General features: G+C 40.9%; 1 protein-coding gene across 4 annotated transcripts in view; it reads right to left on the reverse strand.

Moving 5' to 3' along the window:
- The window catches only part of cact (NF-kappa-B inhibitor cactus), a 55,659-nt gene that overhangs the window by 35,545 nt on the left and 2,400 nt on the right, over positions 1-17,714 (reverse strand). For 3 of the 4 annotated variants that reach the window (XM_083137597.1, XM_083137598.1, XM_083137595.1), the window contains exon 2: positions 4,879-5,440. In XM_083137597.1, the coding sequence (XP_082993723.1) occupies positions 4,879-5,440 (562 nt within the window). Of the gene's footprint in view, positions 1-4,878; positions 5,895-17,714 lie in introns of those variants that run through there. The other variant, XM_083137594.1, reaches the window with a different exon arrangement.

The raw sequence follows: 17,714 nt of genomic DNA on the forward strand, positions 1-17,714 counted from the left end.
ATTTATGTTTCACATTTTCGTGATAGTATTCAATATATGTTCAGTTTTGTTGGATTGTTCTTGATATCTAATGTGATTGTAAACGTATGTTAACTTGTGCGAAACCAGTAATACGTCAGGAGGATGAAAGCACTGCTACATTAAATGAGGTGAAGTGAGCCAGAAGAGTAACAAGATTCCAGCAGCATATTTGCAGTCTAAAGCTCTTCTTGTTTATGCATGCGATTTTTGTTGGATGTTGCAGTCCGAAGACATCGAACAAAAATCATAAGAGTCCCATGCATGCAATTTCTGTCACATGTTGTAGTGAGATACTTTGTCGGGTGCTGATATTCGACAAAAATCGTATGTTTCAATGGAACCTATTTGTTTCCATGGTCCTTCAGTTTGCCCAACAAAATGCCTTACTACGACGTCCGACAACTATCGGACGGCGCCACCCGCTCCCATCCCCTCCATCTGTTGACAGTTCCGTCTCCTTACTACTCCCATACGGACGAGAGAAAATTATAATTCAATGCATTTTCCACGTAATATTTAGAGGCTTAACCTTTACTCCCCCGATGATATTATATGATATCATCAGAGTAAGGTCGTTCTGGCCCGATGAAACCATATGGTATCATGGTGCAGATTACGAAATGAATGTGCATTTTGGACCCTTCTGTTTGGGTTGAAACTCTGACACAGGTCTGGAGCAAGCCTAGGTAAATTCATATTGATGACCAACCTCCCCCCCTACCCTCTCCGCAACATATCCATGACACATTTCCGAATAGTTTCACATTTTGGCTCATTATTCAACTTGTATGGCACCCAGGAACATGAAACAAGTTTCAATCTCTTTGGAATCGTCCATTCTTTGAAGAGAATGCTAAGGTTTGCGCCTTCTTCCGAAAATAGCGAGAGAAGAGGGGGGCAAACTCCAGATTTTTGTTGTTTTTTTTCATTGAAATTCGATGGTCACGCCCCCAAACCCCCCTTCCTCGGTTCGGCGATTTTAATTGTACACGGTTGCATGCTTTGATGTCTTAGCTGAAAAACAAAACTTATCCGAAGTAGATTGCTCCCATTGTGCCCGAGATATAACAATTTTCCTCCAAAAATGCTAATTATCTATTTTTCGTAAAAAAAAAAAAAAAAAAAAAAGAAATCACATTTTGGCTTATTATTCAACTTGTATGACACCCAAGAACATAAAACATGTTTCATTCTCTTCAGAAATGTCCATTCTTTAAAAATAATACTAAAGTTCGCGCCTTCTTCCCAAATAGCGGGAGAAGAGGGGGCAAACTCCAGATTTTTATGGTTTTTTCATTGAAATTCGGGGGTCGCGCCCTCCAAACACCCTTCCTCGGTTCGGCGTTCTGAATTGTACACGGCTGCATGCTATGATGTTTTAGCTGCAAAACAAAACTTATCCGAAGTAGATTGCTCCCATTGTGCCCGAGTTATAACAATTTTCCTCCAAAAATGCAAATTACCTATTTTCTGTTAAAAAAAAAAATCACATGTTGGCTTATTATTCAACTTGTATGGCACTCAAGAGCATGAAACATGTTTCATTCTCGTGACAAATGTCCATTCTTTGAAAAGAATACTAAAGTTTGCGTCTTCTCCCCAAAATAGCGGGAGAAGAGGGGCAAACTACAGATTTTTATGTTTTTTCCCATTGAAATTCGGGGGACGTGCCCCCCCAAGCCCCCTTCCTCGGTCCGGTGTTCTAAATTGTACACGGTTGCATGCGCTGATGTTTTAGCTGAAAAACAAAACTTATCCGAAGTAGATTGCTCCCATAGTGCCCGAGTTATAACAATTTTCGTCAAAAGAGTGTTCGAAGTCAATGAAGACGATATTCCCTGACATTTCCCTGACTTTTTTTGACACCTCAAATTCCCTGACTTTTCCCGGTTTTCCAGGTTTTCCAGGTCTGTCGCCACCCTGAAGTAAGAGTATCAAATTGTACACATTAATATGAAAAAAAAAAAATATAAGCACAAGTATAAAGGTTCCCAAAAGTGCCAGCAGTATTACTGCCCACCTGAAACCCTGAACAATTTTTACAGTAAAACAATCAAGTTACAGTTAAAACTTATCTCTCCAAAATAAATCAGGGGATATTTATTAGCAGTATTATCACTGTGCAAAATTAGGCTTTTTGCTTTGCAGGGACAACAACACAGTCGTGTAATTGTCATTTCATTTCGGAAGGCAGTTTCTTGTGGGTATGCAAATTTGTATATATTACCAGTGAGTCAATTAAACTAATGCCCTGTGGTTATAAAAGCCTTAGAACGTTGGTTCTAACCTAGGGCATTAAATCTTATAACATTTAAACGTAATTTAGAAACAGTACATTTTTTAATATTCTTCTGGCTATGTGACGCACACAGATTCGAGTCTCCTGGGGGAAGATTTTAAGATTTCGGCCTGTGTATAGGACCAGTGGCCACCCACCATCCTGTGGAAATTGCAGAGCTATGAATAAGTAGCCTAACCTGGTTATGGAAACCTACAACAATGACATGATGGCCGCACGTCATTCCGTAACTGGTAGGATGATTTCGCACCTCGACAGATGGGAGTGAGGCCGGCAGTTGGTAGGTAGGCCCTGGCAAGCTGTTGTGCCACGGATAATGTTATACTTACATTCTAAAGCCTGCATCACACGGAACTGGATTTCCAGTAGATATGCCCTACTTGGCCCTGGACTGGCTACCAATTTGCTAGTTTTCACCCCACACGATACTTATCAGCGTACTTGTCGATATACTTTTGTTGCCATACGAGAGAAGTTGTAATGGCGGCCGCGTGAGATGTAAACAATGTATCACTTCACATTTTTAAAAGCCGATAACTAACAACCGAGAGGAATAACGTTTCGTATAAAACGTTATTAGGTACAAAACAATGGCGCTGACTAAATACATACTTTACAACGTTCACTGTACATGTATCGAAGAATATTTTAGTTGTTTCAAATGTAAACACCTTGCACTCAGCATAGATGGTGTAACTCAACGCGCCTTTCATGCTGTATACGTTATACATTGCTGGAGTAACACTCACAAACCACAGACAAAAACGCTCCTTTCCACAGAATCCAGTCGAGGAAAGCAAGTAGCAATTAGAACATGTCATATTCCTCCAAACCAGTCAACCAGTCAGCCATGATTGCTACCTAGAAAGTTAGTTCAGCGCCAACTAGGGCATTCCTACTAGAAATCCAGTTCCTTGTGATAGGGGCTTCTAAACACACGAAAAGAGGTATAAAGCTAGCGACACAGAAAACTCGACTGAATTTCTATTGCCAAGTTCACACTTCATGGCCATCTAACATGCCTACAAGTTTCTTGTGAACACTTTAATAGCTGTAAAACATGAGCACTTTTTCATGAAAACAGCTACTAGAATGCAATGAACTCTGCTCTCTTGGTTCTGTGAGGTTAGTCAATCACACAATGGTTTCCCTCTTTAATCCACAAGGCTACCTACTTTTTTGGCAGGGAAATCTTTGATGACTGGACCATTAATGGAAAGAAATGATTTTTCAGTTGTGTTCGTTATATAGCTAAAAAAATATGGTACACTATACGTATCAATTCCATTCTCTTTGAGGGAACAAAAACATCACCGACAGGGATAAAAATAATTTTCCTTTCCTGGGGATAATTTCTTATGGGGGGGGGGGGGGGTGATATCTCCTACCTGTTAATTCATACCTTGAGTATTACCAATCAAGAACAATCACCAACTTTAGTGTCTTGTGTTAAAAAAAAAAAAGTGATGGGAAAAAGGTATTATCAATATTTAATAATTAGATTACCTATAGCAAACTGTTTATCATATAGCCGTACAACTAAGTGGCATGTGAACTTGCAAATGACAACAACATTTTAATCTGTGATAGAAAAAAGTACAAATATAATTATGTTATGTTCACTATGACGGAGTACATATCCAAACCGTAGTTATTTATTCATTTCTCACAGAGGCATGCCTTATTCGTCTAATATAAAAATAAACTTGTTGAAAGTTTACAATGTACTCAAAGTATTTGATGTGGAAACTTCTATGTGATGAATTGTGAAGGGGAAATAAAATTAAAAAGTTCACAATGAGCACCCAAGAGATGCCAATGGAAAATAGCCACAATGCATGGTTGAGACTATTCAAGCCAATATGTTGGAGTGACTTGTGACTGGGCACCTTTGACGTCAACATGTTATTCCTTGTTATCATGTGCCTACAGCATGGAAAAGAGAACTGTACACAAAGATACAGCTAGGTAAATACTACATGCGTCAGTGGTTGACCTTGAAAGCTGGTTACCATAAAATGTGTTAAACTAACCATACATACATAAAGGGGGGGGGGAGGAAATACAGTGACATTCATTTGTCACATAAGCCTTACATTGTAAATCAGCGAGTAATTCACACTGCCATGCAGTACATTACTTGAATCACAGTCCACAGTCCTTCATAATGGTGATATCGAACAATAAAAAAAAAAAAAATTAAAAAAGTCCTGCAAAGATTAATTTACACTGTCACCCATCAGAAAATGCACCATAGAACTGTTTCTATTGAATGTGATCTACAAACAGCTAGCGACAGCTATGGTAACTTGGAGATATATGATAACAGCATAAAACCTGACCTGCCTAACCTACTCACGTATTCACCCAACAGCAAATGTAAGTAGGTTAGGTGTAGTACAATATATACATGACCCAATAACATGACAGCTGCGTGTACATTTGCAAGTTGCCAAAGCTGTCGCTCCTTAGTTCCGATCCTGCAATCCTAGACCACAATAACAAAATTAGTTTTCACAGCCATAATAATAATAATAATAATAAATAGCTCTACTTACGTGTCACCTTCCTTGTCCTGGATAAAGTACTTCTGCCAACTAAATTGAAACGTGACAGGTTGACGAAGTTGGGTTTCATTTTGTGGGTGCAGCAGGTAAGGAGACTGCAAATTAATATTCTTGTACGGTAAGGGCGACTCTTGATGAGATTTTGTTGGCACGTTTAAATCGTTCAAACTCAAAGTTGAAAAGTTTTCTTGCAGCCCTAGATCCACACCACTATCACTATCAATCCTCATGTATGATTTGCCGAAAGTTTCTTTTTCTTCCGTCTCGTCCAATTTTCTCGACGACAACTCTTCTGTTAAACACTGTTCTGAGGATAGGATATTCGGTCCAGACACAAACCCCGAATCTGTCCGTCCAGACTCGTATAAAGACGAGCACTTTCCACTATCTGAATAACCCCTCATATAGGTGGGTGAGGTTGGCGTTCTGCTCACAACATGACCTCCCAGATCTTGCACTCCTGTGATTTTGCACTGTTCCTCGTACGACAAACCTTGCGATGCCAATCCATGTATGCACGCTCTCTGTGAAACAGCCTGTCCAGGTGCACTTTCTGAAACAACCAAATCAGGATTGTCAATATGGCTTGCATGTGAAGGATGATTCCACATTGTTATAAACACACTTGTATCCAAAACAACAATAAATATCGAAACAACGGTGGCAGATAACGATAACAATCGCGGTGACACTATTTCATCGCACTAAAAACTTCGACACATTTACAGCTTTTTTGATTTCGATTAGGCCTAAGCCAGTCGTACTGTACTGCACAACTGGTTAAAAGTAGGTTAGACGCAAAGACAACGTTTCCGTTCGCTAGAAGATTCGTACATAGTCGATGCTTCGCGCAAACTCACTGTTCGTATAATCTTGTTGTGTCGTCCAATTCTTGATCGATAAATGAAACTTTTCCCCCTGGTATTCGTAAACGACCTTCGGTTGCTCGTACGACCTTACAACTGTATCGCCATGTAGGTATGGATCCGAGCGCTGGGAAGCAAGGAAAAACCCAAGTGGGAGGAGCTATTCATGAGGAGCTACGTCAACGGAACGAAATTTTTAACTCAACTGTGTCACGTGTGCGAGCAAGAATGCCGAAATGAGGTGCGAAAGTGCTTACTTATATTTACGAATCCCGCAACACGAGTGACTTGTTTTTTCTGCGTATGGTAAGGGAATTACTTCTCGTAAATATCTCGCCTCAAAATCCCCAAACGGGTGCCACATGCATGCCCGCAATGGAGCGAACGAAGCGAGGGATATTCCCTAAGCAGGCGATATCAGGATTTATTACGTAAACACAGAGTTCAGAGATTTTACTTGGGGATTTTTGTTGCCCCATTCTGCACGTCTTGAACGACAGGGAAGGTGAAAGTCCACCGTTATCGACAAATAACGGGATTTTCTTTGCTTTATTCTGCAAGGAACATTTTACAAAGATGGGTTGTGCATATTTTGCACATTCGAATCCCAGTAAAAACCCGGAATTCGAACTTTACGTTGATAGAAAATATACATCATATGAACTTGGGAATTCACTTCCTTTGTTACTGCGTCGGAGGAGGGGGGGCTGCTTCCCCAATCGTTCAATCAGGCTCCCTACCGCCCTCATAAAAAACGAAAAATATTACAAACGTAAATAACCAATAACCAGAAGTTGAATCTAAAATACAGGGAGCAGATTGTCTTCATATTCTACCATTTACACCAAAGAATAAATGGTTTTCCAGTTTTAAAAAATGCTAAAAATTAGAGGTTTATGCGAGATGTCACGGCTAACATTACGGCTAAATTTTCCCCTTTGAAAATTTATTTTAAACAAGATGTGTTCAAAGTTTATATCAAAATACAATAAATATACATTTCAGAAATTTTAACATTGTAGTCTGAATATATATATATATATAAAAAAAACTAATATATATTAGTTATCTTGTCACTTTAGGTCCACTGCAGGATAAATAATCAAGACAAATCTTCGTAAATCTTACTCGACATAAAGAACGACCAAATCACTATTATTACAACTTTATAAATTGCTCAGAGCTCCACAAATAGGTTGGTGTGGTGTCGATTACTACTTCAATGTTCTTGTTATGTATAAATGTAAATAAGTTGTGAAGACGACAATTCAGTTTAATGGATATATTTGTGGAATTAAAAAGTATCTTTATAGATAATTTAAGGCCTCGTCAAACAGAAAGCGATCTTCCCGCACGGGCAGATCGCGCTACGTTACGCGGTCGCTGTTTGATTAAGATATACCGGGTGTACCAGAAGTCTTTCCCTGATTACAAACTTTATTCATATCCGCTATATGCAAGGTAGAGATGTGAAAGTGGTGGCAAAATGTTGGAAAACTAACCAAGTTTTTTTTGTTGCAGGTTTGAGTAACGTGGCTGTAGTGCAGCAGTGTCAGTGCCCAGAAAACCGGAAATGTTCACAAATCAGGAAAAAGCTCAGCATGTCCTCTGGTATCACGAGACCCCGGTCACCAATAACAGTGCAGAGGAACTTTCAAATGTACAGAATTCTTTCGTCTAGAATATCTGCCATCAATAAGTTGGTATTTAAAAAATGGAATTTATCTTCATTCCCAAATCCTGTCAAGTCCAAGAAACATTGCATGGAAAGATGCCACCCGATGTCAAGAGCATTAATTCCGGATTCCTTGGCACTGACACTGCTACACTACAGCCACATTACTGAAACCTGCAACAAATAAACTTGGTTAGTTTTCCAACATTTTGCCACCACTTTCACATTTCTACATTGCATATAGCGGATATGAATAAAGTTTGTAATCAGGGAAAGACTTCTGGGACACCCGGTACTACTATCCAGTCAAACAGTACGTGGGCAGACTCGGCGGTCAGTTTTCGGGTTGTAATTTTTCAGAGACCGCGGCGATCACAACAGAAAAATGGCCGATGACTACGTTGAAAAACTTCTAGACCTTGTGCGGTGAACTCCCTGCACTGGATCGCTCTACACCCGCGCGGGAAGATCACTTTCTGTTTGACGAGGATTTTAGGTTTGACATTCCTATATGCTATAAACGTTAACTGACAAATGATTATAAGATAAAGTAAGTAATTACTTTAATTATTAATACATCACTAATTATTATATTATTATGAATCACCATTCACTATTGCAGATTCAGTATAAGGTTCCATATTTTTATTTAATGGCAACTGGTTTTTATAATTAGTCCTCCTCCGTAGCATTCACTCGTCTTGAGATCATTCGCTGCGGGACGGCGTAGGTTCGAATCCGGTTCTTGTCAGAATTTATTCGGCCTATGTAAAGGGGCGGTGGCAACCCACCATCGTGGGGAAATTGGGGGCTTCGAATGAGTAAGCGTAAACCTACTATAACGGCTGGCGATACGTCGGGCTGACCCCCCGACTATTCCAATACTGGTTGCAGATCTCCACGCTTAGAGGTGACGAAGGAAAGCGTGGGAGGGAGACCGGCAGTCGGTAGGTAAGCCAAGGCCCTTCAGGGCTGTTGCGCAAAGGATTATTATAGGATTTTATAATTAACTAACTTTTTCATGAGAAATAATTGTTAAATTACTATTTTTGTAATTTGAAGAAGGTTGCATTTGCAATCGAGGCTGTGCTCGGAACGGGATAAGTGCACGCCGACCATTTGTGTATGAGCTCTGTGTGATAAAGTGAAAAAAATCTTTATTGCGTGATTACTGATTATTATAGTAAACAATATCACATTTTGGGGGAGAGAGAGAGCAGGGGGTGGGGGTTGAATATCCAGCGAAACGAAATTCGTTACTTTTTAACATAGACATTATTTTAATCGTAGTGCCGCCAACCACTTGATACCTTTGAAGAGTGCTGTGCTAAAGATGAATGCTTCTTTTCCACGAGGACAATGAGCATAATTATATAATTATTATTATAATGGTTAGATCGACAAACGAACCCATTGAGTATAGGTATAGTAGAGTGCAATGAAATTTTGTGATGTGAAGAATGAGACCGCAAATGGGATAATCACTACAATTTTATCATATTTCCATGTATCTGACCCTCTAGTTGTCTTATAGAAATTTTTAGGCCAGTGGGAGTATATAACACCCGCAACCCCCCCCCCCCCCATTTCACGCCACTGTATACGTATGCATGTCCGAATTTTACCTAGAAGCCCGACGAACCTATTATTCTGGCGGTTAATGGCATACAGAGGATTTTTCTTCGGAGGGCTGTAATTGTAAAGGTGGATATAACATAGATGCGTTCTAGACGGGGCGGGAAAATCTGTAAAAATTGTTCAAATTACCATTATAACCTTCGTCTAAAATGCTACTCAAAGACAAAAAGAAAGAAATAAAATAAGGCGGGGCTTCAGTTATCATTTTGGGTCCCCCCGAGTTCTTTACTGCGTTCATTTGAAAATTTTGATTTTCTCAGATTTTTGGGAAGGGCTGTAGCCCAATCAGGCCCCATCTTCGTACGCCAGTGCTCGCAGTGAAGCACGTATTTACACCAGTGTAATATTTCAACTCCGATACAAAGACCATAACACAGAAATAAAGTTATGAATTTTTAAACCCACTTTATGCACAGAGAGGCTGATCGAGACTTGGCCTACAGTTTAAGGTGGTATCGAACCCGGGAGCCCTTGATTACAAGGTAACGACGTTACCACTACGCTATCGGGGAGTCCCAGAAAGAAAGTAGACAGGCCCATCCGTTCACAAAGAAATTCAATTTGGCTCAAACGGGAGAGGCCACTATTATTCTAGCTCGTTGGGGAGAATAGAAATTCCATCGACAATAGAACGGGGAATACCCACTTTCACGCGTAAATACCAGCTTTCTTTCGCCCTACAAGGAACGTGCCACTAAGCATATTCTCTTGTACGCAGGCCTTTCCCAACCGCAACGACGGGGCATGTGGGGGAAAATGGGACTCGCAGGAACCCATGCAGATCTCGGGTTCGACCTCCGCACCGGCGCACTGAACCAGTGTTGCTAACTCTAGCGCAATTTCACCAGATATTGTGATGGCACTTGTTCCGCTTCAAGGGAAAAGGGAAATTTTATGGAAAATTCCGATACCGAGTTTATGTTTCATGAACGTCCGGAAGAATGGGAGGGGGCAAGGGGGTCATGGCCTTCCCTTGGAAAATGAGTCACCAAAAAAAAAAAAAGTATATATTACACACACACACACACAATTTCATTTACATCACAGTATTTTATTAAATTAAGTTTTGGAAAGATATTGTGTGAGTGAGTGGGAGACGGAGAGAGATAGGCTCTCCCCCCTCTCTGCAGAAATGAAAAATTCAAACTGAAGAAGTGTCTTTTGAGGGGGGCAACACTATTATGGGGGAAAATATGCCTCGTGCGGCCCGCTGGAAAATAATTACATTTGTTGCCCCCAGGGAAAAAATCCTGCGGGCGTCCATATCCACAGAGTGTCGAAGCCGGAACTTCTTGATTACAAGACAAGGACTATACCACTAGGCCATCGGCAGGCTGAAACATTTCCGGTACTGAAAAGAAATTCGAAAAGCTATCTGTTTTGGCTCGTCGCGACGATGAGAAATGAGTGGTAATCTGATTAAATTGATTGATTTTGATTTGATTTGAGTTGGTGTTTTAAGTCCACTTTATGCACAGTAAGGCTAATCGGGACTGGACCTTCAGTTTAAAGTGGGATCCGAACCACTTGTGCCTCCACCGGGTATCGAACCCGGGACCCCTTGATTACAAGGCAATGACGCTACCACTGCGCCATGGAAGAGGCCTATTAAATCGATGAGCACCTGTAAAGAAACACCTGTGAATATGCCGGGACTCGACCCAGGGGCAGTCAGTAGAGTGATCATGAGTCCAACAGTCAGCGCCCTAGGCCACGAGGTGACTGCATGTCCTTACTCCAGGCGCGTCGCCTGATAATGTTCGCATGAGCACGTGAACACTCATGTAGGCTATATGTTTTAATTTACGTACATATTAAATGCACACACAAATACGTATATTTATTCGATAGAATTCTATGTTTGATGTACGAGTATATACACACAATTTACTCTGACACGACTTCTTTCACGTCTGATAACTTCTCTAGATAGTTGGTAACTCTGACTCCAACGGTGTTCCACGGAGGGCGTTGAACACAATTGCTGTGCGTGTTGCAAAGAACTGACAGCTAAGGTTCTGTTGGCCACTATACCCCGAAGATGTTCACTTCGCTGTGCGAACACTGATGCAAGCGGCAATACTTCTTACATTCGGCACCAGAGTGCAGCATACACAAGGCATGTCTAGGGGGACTCGCAAAGGTCTATGCTACATAGTTGCAAACTTTAGCGAGAATTCGCTAAACCTGTCGGATTTCAAGGGGGAGAGGGGCAATTTCCCCTGGGTCCTTCTTGTATTACTTTAAATATAGCGCAATTTTGGGGGAAAATTGTTGAAAATAAATTGAACTGTTATTCTCAATTTTTCAACTCAAGATGAAGTTACTTGGGAGTGCAGTAAATCTGCATTCAGTACAAAAACATTATTGTGAACACTGGTATGCGAACCGCACGCGACGCCACAGCCTTACTCCAATGTGTGGGAATAATGATACCGTTATATGTTGATAGTCAAATTATTTTTGTGTGAAGCACAACGCTTTACGAGGCCAGTGGTCTCGGGTTCGAATCCCGGCCCGGACATGGGAGTTCTTTGTAAGTGTTCCTTCATCCATTTCATCATTCACTCTCATCGTCGCGATTAGCTAAAAACGTGGAAGAAAAGCGACGCAAAATAACAAATATCAAACCAAATTATTTTTTGTTTGTAAAACTGGGGGTCAGACTAGGCTTACCATACGTCCGGGATTAGTCCGGACAGTCCTGGTTTCTTAGTGCTGTCCGAGATTGCAAAATGTCCGGGTTTTGAGAATCTGAACATGAAAATATCTACCGGTATTGAATATTCACGACCAGGATTTATGACCGGCAAGGATAGATTGATTATACCTATGATTGATGACCTATTTGATGAACGTACGTGCATTGTTGAAAAAGGTAATTGAAAACCAAAAGGTAGGTTCTGGTTCAAGTTCTGAAAAGTACCAGGAGTGGCAAGCAATTTTTAAGGTGTTTCAAAAGACTGACATTTCACGTAACAACATTTCTAAAATGGTTGAATTTGCTATGTCTTTGCCTGGAACATCTGCTCCAGTTGAGAGAGTATTTTCAATTATGGGGAATATTTGGTCTGCAAAAAGCGGTAGACTTCTACAGAGCATTCCGTGACATTCGCTACGAGACTCGGCGGCAAGCGGCCCGGCGTCAGCGCTTGTCTTTCCCGGCGAACGGGGTCCGCGACAGTCGCACTACAGTCTGTTTTTTTTTTTCGCTCTCCCTGCCTTCGCTCTCTTTCCCTTTCTGTTGACGTTGCAGACTGACGCCAGTATAATCCTCCCTCGGAAGTTGTGTTGTGTCGTGTCCGTGTGTTGAAGATTGTGGCTTAATATGGCACCAAAAAAGTTTACATTACAACAAAGGATTTATCTTGTCGAGTGTTACTTCGGAAAGAGGAATTGTGGAGAAGTGCGACGACGTTTTGCAACGAAATTTCCTGGTGTTCCCGTTCCACATAGGACCGCTATATTAAACCTCGTAAAAAAGTTTAGAGTAACAGGGTCAGTTCTGAATAAAAGTGGAAAGAAAAATGGGGAAATAAAGTATACAAAGACAATCCGTACACCGTCCGTGAGTTAAAAGAGAGTATTGTAGGAGAAATCGGGTGAATTACAGTAGACGAACTTGCACGTGTAAATGCCAATTTCCTTCGGAGATGCCAGGAATGTGTTGCAGCAGAGAGGGATCATTTTCAACACCTTCTGTAGTCAAGGTTAGTACACAATATGAAAACTGTAATTTTAATAGCCGACTGTCGCGGACCCGTTCACCAGGAAAGACAAACGCTGACGCCGGGCCGCTTGCCGCCGAGTCTCGTAGCGAATGCCATGGAATGCTCTGTAGTATCCACTGTTAAACATCTGCTGAATGTTAAAATTAATTCAGAATTTTAATGTTGTGAATTTTATGATGTTATTAAAACAAACTAGCCATTTCTGAAAAAAAGTCATGTCTAGTGAAAAGTACAACTGAGTCAACTAACAGATAATGCTACCTAGAACAGAGAGGTTTCCTAAAAATCAAAAAATGTATTATTCAATTAAACATTTGCAAATTAATTGATTGATTTTAGAAAATAATGTTAATATTCTTTCTTGTATAATGTATAGTTTAATGTTCCAATAAAATATTAAGGCTTTTAAGTAAATTCAATTTATTAAAAAACTGAAATTCAGCAGTAACGAGTTAATCGCAAATATGTCCTGGGTTGGACCCAAAAAAATATGGTAAGCCTAGGTCAGACTGACTCACCCTTCTTAAACGTCGCCGCTACGCGGCACCATCTCCAACACGTTTACAAATTTCAATTACATTTTTATCATTGTATTTGTATTATTTTGTCTCAAGTATGAGGATGAATTATTATTAGATGAAAAGACAAAGACAGGTGCTTCTTCGTTTATTTCAACTTGAAACGCTAGCCACTGAGCCACCGAGGCCGTTCTCCTATCCCGCAAGGATCTAACTAAGGGGGCGTGACACCTCTTACAACATGAAGCCCGGAAGAACAAAGAACCATGGACCGTCGCTCTATCTTTCAGCACGCTAGCCACTAAGCCAGGACGACAAAGACAAACGTAACAACTAGAATGCCAGGTGGAAAATCGATAGGTCGCGGGTTCGAGTCACGAAACGGTCGCTCTCTACGCATGCATACGGAACTCGAACCCGGAACCTAATCGTGCTTGACATAAAACTACTAAATGATAACTTACCTACGTAACGATGTCGTAAGTACAATACGCTTCACAGGCACGAATAACAAGTAAACGTTTTAAAGAAATAAGAATGAAAATTACTTCGCTCTATCGCTCCAAGGTCACAGTGTTGCGAAACAGCTGTGGAACTGTCGCACCTAACGAGAATGCGGACAACACCGAATGCCCTCTCGCGTGCGACTGACCTCCCGGATCTTCGAAAAATCAAAACAAAGCTTTTGTTCTTGTTTATTTACTTGAAAAAAGTCGTATCGATAATGATAAGTCTCTGGCAAAGGGCGACAACTGTGGTTGCCGACTTGGAAACTTAGCCACCGAATACAGGGCTAGATTCTCGGGAAGGTTGTGTTGCGTTGTAATATATATAATTAATTCTAACGTAACATTTCTAACAATTTACGTTCAGAAATACAAGTTTATGGACAATCCCACACCGAAACAACGAATGCCAGGCTGTCAGTTCGTTGGTTTCTATCGGCGATCTTTCGTCAGAACTAAGGTGGCACATGTAGAGGTGGACCCGTCAGACGCTTTGTGATCGGGAATTTTCGTGTTGTGGTGATTGGGTCTTTACGAAAAAATCATTTATATTTTTGTCATTTAGCGTTACTTTTCTGCCACTTTTGGCTAATCGCGACCATGAGTGATGATAAGATCTAATTGATGAAGGGACATTCGCAACGAACACCCATGCGCAGGGAACGAACCCGGGACCTCTGCCGTCGCAGCACGCTATGCTAACCACTCCGGCATGGAGGTCGGCTTACTAGTGTTCATGAAACGACAGATATGTAGCAAATGAACGGTAGTAAATAGTTAAAAATCATAGCTTTACTTTTCCGAAAATCAATGACGTTCAGGAGACGCACTTTGTCATCAAGGGATCCCAGATTCGAATCCCGATGGATAAAGATAGAATAGTGGTCTGTAGTCCAATTGCAATTAGCACTTCCGAGCAAAAAATTGGGCTCGAAAGAAACAAACGCCCTAGCAAAAACGCACTAAAGAACTTGCAATTTCAGATGATCAGCGATATTTTCACCATGTGGGATGGCAACACTGCTGAGTTATGCAACGTCTTTTTGAAATATTTCTACGCGCAACGTGTCTTCGGGAATCCCGACTTGAAGAAACGCTCGGTTTTACCCGTTAGAGTGCCACACACGTAAATTTGCCGTTGCGTAGAAACGAATTTTCGTTTCGTCTCCCTCTCTCTTAGCATCATGTGTTCTACCCTGCTCGAAAACCTTCGCTATTGTTGCCACATTGTCATTCCATTCCTGGACACACTCGCGCAAACATCATTGAAAACAACTGAATAGCTCTCCAGCTCGCGGTTCCCACCGTTCGGTAGGGACGCTAATGTGGCAATATAGCACGGCGTAGTGCTTGCTTCTTTTATGCAGTGCATGTTCATTGGCTAGCTAGTAACTAGTGTTGCCAACTGTAATAATGAAGCACTATTTCTGTCACGGAAGGGGAAAAGGCAGGTAAAGTGGCGGTGAGTTTTGTTGGATTGGAAGCACCATATTTTTATTTTATACTAAGTATTTGACCGGTTTGACGTTGTGTGCGTGTATTGCGTGTGTGTATGTAAAAGTGTGTGTTTGCTAATGAACGTTAAATTCCATAATGCCTCCAGTTCTGTCGAAGTTGAAATCAAAAACCTTGCATAGCCAAGCTCGGGAAATTCTAAGCAACGTGCACGAGTTCATGAAGGAGGAAGCCAGTCATGGTGTTAGCATCCCAATAAAGCATTTTGGCAAGAGAGCAGCGAACAGCAGCAACAAATTGTTCATATTTCATAATTTTGGAATTATTCAAAATAAATAAATTATGTGGTTCCAACATCATTTCAACTCTGGCTCCGGCACGTGTTCTTGTAGAAATTGCATAGAGGAGGCTGTCATTTTTGCTGCTTAATGCGATACATATTGTTTTCTGTGTTAAAATTGCCATGCTTTGATGGGTGACCAAGTTCATAGCAGGGCCGGCGGAAGGGGAGGGCGAACCGTCCCATCGCCCAGAGCGGCAAAATTTGAAGAGAAGAAAAAAATAAGCCTATTGAAAACTGTGATCGAGCGAGATATTCTTTTGCGCTGAATAGTATTGAAATAGCATAAGAAGTCTCATTATTTATTTTATATTTTGATGTTTTAGTTAGGAATATATTGATTTTCAATTTTCCGTTGCTGCGTAATGACCGGGGGGGGGGGGTCGAAATAGAGCGGCATCTGCCGCCACCTCCCAGAGAGGCAAAATTACTAGCGCCGGCCCTGGTTCATAACAAAAGAAAAAGCCGCGCAGCTTATCGTCTAGTGGCAGTATAAGTACTTGTTATTGTTGTGGAAGCCGGCATCCTTCGTAAATGTACAACAAAGGCAACCGACTGTCGCCGATCTCAGAGAGGAAATAATAATACTGCTTCAGGAGGAGTGTTATGGTGCAATTGTAGCGGTTTAACACGTTGGCATGTTATTATCTGCCGTTGCAGTTCCATACCAGTGTATACGGGTTTTGGGAGTGAAAAGTTAGAACGCCACCAGTGCATTAATGCAATGAAAAATAATATATATATTTTTTTATTTTGTTTGAAATCACTCAAATAAGGAATCGTATGAAGAAGTCTTCTTTGCAGCATTTTTGGTAATTTTACTTATGTGTTAGTTCATATTTTGCGAATTTTTAGTCCATATGTATGTAGCTACATACATAGTCACTTGTTAGTACATATTAATCCTAGTCCTGGTATAATGCATGACGTTTAAAACTCAACGTTAGATAGACCTGAATTCTCTAATTTTATTGTTGTACGTAACAGCTGTGCATCGGCGCACCGCAGCGATTTTTCTATCTGCTGCATTAGCAACACTGCTTCTTTAGTTCTGTCGCGCATTGCACGGCAGAATTATCTGCGCTGGACTCTACCTCCATAACGATGTGTGCTTTGAGCGTATAGGTATGCGCAGAGGCTTAGCCTACTTCTTTCTCTCGGTACCTTTGGGATTTTCCTAATGCCGCCATAATCGAGGTTGCTCTCCTATGGAACTGCTAACCATACTTAAACATGGCCCATAAAAGAAGAGTCTGTTTTCATGAAATTACTTTGTTACTTTCACGCACGTTGCTATAAATATTACAGGGAAAATATTTTCAGTCTACTTTGTGCACAGATAGGCTAATCGGAACTTCACCTTTAATTGATCCCCCCCGGTAGGAGCCGACCTCCGTAGTGTAGTGGTTAGCACAGCCTGCTACCACGTCAGCGGTCCCAGGTTCGAATCCCAGTTTGTGTGTCCCTTCACCAATTTTATCATATCATCCTCATCTTCGCGATTAGCCAAAAAGCGAAGGGAAATAAGCCAAATTAATAATAAAAATAATCAATCAACCGAACCCAGTATGCTTCCTACTCTTTGATAACGATGAGGTAGTGTATACTTCTTTCAGTAGGCAGTGTCTTATTGTGCATATTTTAAAGTCTAGCGGTCATTTTGAAGCAGTTATAATCCCTATCAATTCACTCCTTCAGAACGCCACTGATCTTTTACTTTATGACATCTGAGGCAATTGGGGATATGAATGACCCCCCCCCCCCATACATTGTTAACCACTCCCTGTTTAGAAGAGCAGTAGTCGCGATTAGATAAAAGCGATGCAAAAGAACAAATTCAAATACATGAAATAACAATCATTTCATTTATACATTTTTATTAACTCAACAAGTGTCTCAGAAACACTGCAATTAAAATGCGAAAATCGTGAGATTTCTGTATTATCATACCGAATCGGATTGTAGAAAATGGCAGGGTTGGCAAGAAACCAACCTGTTGGTTCAGACATAAGAGTGGTCTATAACCCGTATTCAACTCAGGGTTTGAAGTCAATGGAATGACTTTCAACCATTTGAATACAATAGTTTACCCAAACAC

This window comes from Lepisma saccharinum, chromosome 16 (genome assembly GCF_977018435.1).
Source record: "Lepisma saccharinum chromosome 16, izLepSacc3.1, whole genome shotgun sequence".
Lineage (NCBI taxonomy): Eukaryota > Metazoa > Arthropoda > Insecta > Zygentoma > Lepismatidae > Lepisma > Lepisma saccharinum.